Consider the following 6000-nt stretch of genomic DNA (forward strand, 5'->3'; position numbering starts at 1 on the left):
AGGACCATTGATTGATTGAATATTTGATTAGACAGAAATGTAAAACGGCACGAGTACAGTCAAAACACTTTGTCTTAAAGGATAACACCAAAAAAAGTCCTTACAGTCTTTTTTATTGCGGTCCTACTGTAGGTATTCAATTCACCCACGTCAACCATCCTGGGAGTCCTGACCCACGTCTCTCTCTCTCTCTCTCTCTGTCTGTCTCTCTCTCTCTCCCACTCCATTGGTGTCTCTCTCCCAGTGGTCGGTCTGATCCAATCTGGCGTTCTCTCTCGTCGTCGTGTCCTTGACTCGGCCGCCCCGCTGCTTGACCCCTGCGTTGTAAATCTCCCCCGCTTATGTAAGAGTTTATGTAGATTAACGCTGAAATTTATGCAGATGGAGAGTTTTTGCCACTCAAGCTTGAAGAGCTAAAAGGTAGACAAGGCAGTGACCTTCCTTCCACTGCTATACCTGCCACGTGATGGAGAGAACGAGAGGGGGAGAGAGAAGGAGAGATAGATAGATGGAGAGAGGGCTATCCAAGGTTTTCAGCTTTGCCGTTGGCAGCGCTGTCCATAGTTCTGTCTGGGAAATGTATTTCAATGTGTGTATACAGTTAACACTAGGGGTGTGCCGATACACTAATTTCACCAAACGATACGATACGATATTTGGCTCACAACTTCGATACGATTTCGATACGATACGATACGCACTTTTTTTATTATGAAAATATATGGAGGAGAAAAAAAGAAAATGCAAACAAATAATTCTGTTTTTGCATTATTCAGACATGCAAACTTGTAGCTTTTCAGCTACAATAGCCGTTTTGAATCCAGATAGTATGACACCTGACCCGAAAAAAAAAATATGTTGTCACTCTTTTCACTTCGGGGCCGTTTGCATGCCTGATTATTATGATTGTAAAAAAAAAAAAAAAAAAAAAAAAAAAAACGAAAAACGATATTTTTTTTTTCCAAAACGATACATATCGTCGCGAAAACGTATCGCGATATATCGCGGAACGATATATCGGCACACCCCTAGTTAACACAGAAAACAGCCCTGCTGTTGACGTGGGTGAATTGTAGAAAATGAATGTGCTTGCTTAAAGGTCAAAATGTCAACTCCGTACCGTACTGCACAGCGCGCATATACAAGAAATAATAATTATCTTTACATCTTTACAAAAAATGCTGTTTCTTTACAGTATGTATGGATGTATCTGCCAACTAGAAACATCCCCTCATGGCCAGCTATAGAATGGCTCACGAGTGGTTAACTGAAGGATTTCTATGGGGAGATGCTCAGTGTCGCCAGATGTTGTGAGAGAAATAAGCAACCAGGTCTGTGAAAACAAGCCCAAAAGAAGCGACTATAGACCACATGAGCACTTATGCATCGGGCTATTTTCAAAAACTCTTCCAATAAAATGTGGAATATTTGGAATATTTTTGACATTCTAATGACACAAATGCTCCCTGGCACAAAACATTTTCATGAAAATATTTGAGAACCACTGGTTTAAATAATTAAAACATTTGGAAGCAAGCCTAAATAAGCAAGTACACTAGAAACAAGCCCAAGAAAACACAACCTGCGACTACCAATTTTTTCAAGCAACTTGAAAAAGAAGCCCAAAGTCTCTTATAATAAGCTGACATGGCAACACTGGAGATGCAGCCCATTTGTTGCATAAGATGAAAAGTCAGATATATATCGTTGCTGTTGGGCAGAAATCTTGTATCTCCATAAATCAACTTTGTATGGTAGTCGTACAAATGTGTCGCACAAAAATAGCGAAAAATAATCGATCCACATTCCTGAACGTTTTTGAAAGTGGTTAATTCTGTCTGTGGGGTTTTAAGAAATATTTAACCAATTACGTACTGTATTAACAAGAGCTTGTGACTAAAATAACAACTACAATGATCCATTGGAACACTTGTTATTTTTTGTCCATTTCCTGAAATGGAAAATATTTTGACATGCTGTACAAGGTTTCTGCTCGACAACAACAATATTGTCTGTCGGGTGGAAAACTCATGTCCAAAACTGTTACTTTTCAGGATTCAAATTCCAAAACCGCAAAAAGTACTTTTGATGCTTTTGTGTGATGCTGTAGTATGATCAAGATAGAGCGTTATTTGACGAAAAAACACAAAAAGTTAGAATATGGAGATATGAGGTTTCTGCCCGACAACAACGATATAGTAATAGGCACCAATCCAAATAGTTTTTTTTGGGCAGATTTGTCCTGAGATGAGAAGGTTAATGAGTGCAAGGCATGCAGCCGAATAAAACATGACTGCGCGCACACACACACACACACACACACACACACACACACACACACACACACACACACACACACACACACACACACACACACACACACACACACACACACACACACACACACACACACACACACACACACACACACACACACAGCCACACACAGCCACACAGCCAAGCTAGGCAGCAATATTATCCAATAAGGCGGAAGGGACACAGTACGGGTCACTGCCAGGACACACAAATACTTGCTTTTTCACATATCACACAAAAATACACACTCCCAACAACGCACCAATAGACACACACATTTATATTACTATACTTGTGAGGACTTATTTATTTTTTTAATACCAAAAATGGCCATTTCTAACCCTAACCGTAAGCCTGAGTTATACTAAACCAAAATTGCCTACCTCTATTTTTAACCATAAAAACAAAAATGTCTTTTAAGAGAGGAACAAGACAAATTATTGTCCTCACAAATGTCTATTTCTCAAATTCTACTATAGTAGTAGGGACACTTGGCCCGCACAAGTATAGCAAAACAAGCGCACGCGCACACACACACACACACACACACACACACACACACACACACACACACACACACACACACACACACACACACACACACACACACACACACACACACACACACACACACACACACACACACACAGTGTAACTAAAGTGAACAGCTGTTTCCCTGCTAGCTTCCAGTGCCAGGCTAGGGCTTTTAGCTCGCTTCAGCGCTAACTTCACTTGACACCTTGTTTTAACTGTGCGACTGGAGGGTCACATCGTGTTTGCGTAAAAGGGACAGAGTTAGTGACCTGATAGAGCCTCTGTGTGTGTGTGTGTGTGTGTGTGTGTGTGAGGGAGCTCATTACTGTCTCTCTCATGCACTCACACACACATCCACAGGCCTGCCGGGTAGAAAGAAAACGGCGCAGGTCATAAAATCGCAACAATGGAAGAGAAGTTGACCTCAGATAAACGCCTGCATTACAACTACACCGCTCGGAGCCAAGGCATGTAAATGAAGTGCTGCTGTGTTTTATGAAAGGCTTAGAAAAATTAGCTTCCCTGTCCAGCCAAGTGTAGTCTTTGTGAAATTGCCATGACCTCGACGTGCAACTCGCGTTATCTTTATCCTCGAGATGCTTCGCTGATGATGGACTGAAACAGGATGAAGAATGTGGAGGGGGGGAGGGGAAGGGGAGGGGGGGGATCTTCTGAGACGGAAACGTATTATAAGATGGGAACATTCAGGGTGCAGTTTAACCTCTTGACTCGCTCAGCTTCACAACTCCAGTCAGGACTCAGGAGTGCTTGCTGTTTAAATGTGCTGTAAATTGTTTTCGTTTTTTGTTAAAATAACTGTTGAATATCTCTAATCATCGCTATGGAACAGTGGTTTTCAACCCTTTTCATATCAAGGTCCATTTATTTGTTCGGCATTTGAGCCACGGAACCACCGTTTGATGAGATTTAGCCTCTCAGACCCAAGACTTTGAATATTTTGTTGTCGTTGGATGAGATTTTGTCCACAATTCCATGCTGTATTGATGTGGTACCATAGGCAAACAGGCAAATGTTGATCAAAATAGCAATTCTTCTACATTCTCTAATTGTGTAGACAAAAAAAATGTGTAAATTAAGTAATGCAGATGTTTAACAATAATTTAACTCTTGAGAGCGCCAAATGAAACCAAATGGACCCGTAAGGGTCCATTTGGTTTCATTTTACGCTCCCAAGAGTTGAAGATCTATAAGGTTCCATTTGGTTACCAACTCGCCATCATTTCGCTGGGGACCACCTGGAATCCATTCAAGGACCACTGGTGGTCCCCGGACCACTGGTTGAGAACCACACTGCTATAGAATGTTTCGAGGGCGCTCGGGTGGTGCAGTGGTAAAGTAGCTGCTCATTTTCAAAATATTTGTATACGTTGTATCCGAAAACTTGTGAAATGGGACATTCTGCATAATGAGTACTTTTACTTTCATACTTTAAGTATATTTCGATACCAATACCTTTGTTCGATTAATCCAAAAAAAGTAATTGACAAATCGCTGAGAAAACAATGGATAGTTGTAGCCCTAAATCTGTAGAAGAATCGTATTACAAGTGATGAGTACTGACCCTGTATATCTCTCTCTCTCTCCTTCCTAACCCCAGGATCGGACCTCCTCCAGCAGACCACCGGTTGCGGCCGGTCTCCTCTGGACCTGGTCCCCACGGCCGCCCAGCGGGAGGAGCTCCTCCGCAGCGCGCGCCTCGGCGACCTCGCCCTGAAGGAGCAGGTGTCCGTGATCCGCGACCTGCCTCTGCTGGAGGCGTGCGCCAGCCTGCTGGGGAACCTCCTGGTCTCCTACCTGCAGGCCACGGGCTCCACGGAGCTGCTCGTCGACCTCCAGCCCGATGGGTAGGCCCGTCGCAATTATTACGTAATCGTTTAATCGCAATTATTTGAGATAATCGCAATTCTTTTGCATAATCGTCATAATCGTCTCCGTGTTGAAAAATGTTTTCAAATAAAATAGCAGATCTACAAGCTCATAGCGCGGCACCGAGTGCCGCGCTATGAGCTTGTAGATCTGCTATTTTTGAAAAATCGCGAACATTTTGTGCAAATCTTTGAATATATATATTTTTTATTTTTTATATATATATATTTTTGTTTAAAATATTTCTTTTTAGAATCGACCTCAGGTCTTAATGGGTTAAAATAAGCAGAAATGGCAGATCTACAAGCTTACAGCGCGCGTGGTAAGCTTGTAGATCAGCTATTTCTGCTATTTTACATGTATAAAATTATCAAATATGTCAATTTCTTATATATTTATTCTGTTATATATTGTATATTATGTATTCATATGTTCCAATGTTCAATGCCAAAAGCACAATTAAATCGTTAATCGCAATTATTTGAGTGATAATTAATCGTCTACTTACATTTGTAATCGTGACAGCCCTACGGACGGGACTGCCGCCGCCGGCATCGTCCTGGGTCACAAGCTGGCCGGCGCCCTGGCCGCCCACCCTCTGGAACGGGTGACGGCGGGCTGGACGGACCGGCGGGCGGTCCGGCTGGCCGAGGACATGGAGGAGCTGGTGGAGCTGGGCAGAGGAGGCTACCTCGGCCACGTGGTCCCCGCTGTGGCGGCGTGCGAGGGGGAGAACACACGCTTCCTCATGGACATCCTGGAGGAGGTCAAGGAGCGAGCGGCGGCCCTGATGGATCTTAATAATAATGAATAATCCCTGAATAATAAGTCCCTGAATGATGCACAAAACGGGTTATTTCATATTTTTATCTTATGGTTTATGTTTGACATTTGAACACCATATTAATGGTTACGTTTTTAGTTAACCCCGGCAGCTCAGATGGATACTTGCATGCTGTGTGTAATTTGCTGTGTGTTTATAAGAATTTATTTTTACAATTTTGTTTACATTACATCTTTGTGTTATTTAAAATAATAAATGTTCTGCACCTTTCCAACATTTTTTAATTGGTTTAATTTTACCTACTGCCCTGTCTGCGTCTTTCATATGGAAATATGCGTTTTTATGTGAATAATCGTTCATGCTCCGGCATATTGTCACTGTTACTTCAGATAATGCCTTGGGTTACGTCAGGGGTCTTCAACAGGGGGTCTGGGACACCTAGGGGGGTCCTTAGAGTTACTACTGCAAGTCTTTGTGTG

At 42.4% G+C, this 6000-nt stretch overlaps 1 protein-coding gene across 1 annotated transcript in view; it reads left to right on the top strand.

Moving 5' to 3' along the window:
• slf1 (SMC5-SMC6 complex localization factor 1) overlaps positions 1–5693 on the top strand; it is a 52658-nt gene extending 46965 nt beyond the window's left edge. Inside the window, exons 19-20 of the mRNA XM_084054049.1 lie at positions 4469–4715; positions 5263–5693. Coding sequence (XP_083910175.1) covers positions 4469–4715; positions 5263–5551 — 536 coding nt within the window. The 3' untranslated portion in view covers positions 5552–5693. The remainder of the gene's footprint in view (positions 1–4468; positions 4716–5262) is intronic.
• The last annotated feature ends 307 nt before the right edge of the window (positions 5694–6000 follow it).

The sequence above is a fragment of the Gymnoscopelus microlampas genome (assembly GCF_963454915.1).
Source record: "Gymnoscopelus microlampas genome assembly, chromosome: 4".
NCBI classification, from domain to species: Eukaryota; Metazoa; Chordata; class Actinopteri; order Myctophiformes; family Myctophidae; genus Gymnoscopelus; species Gymnoscopelus microlampas.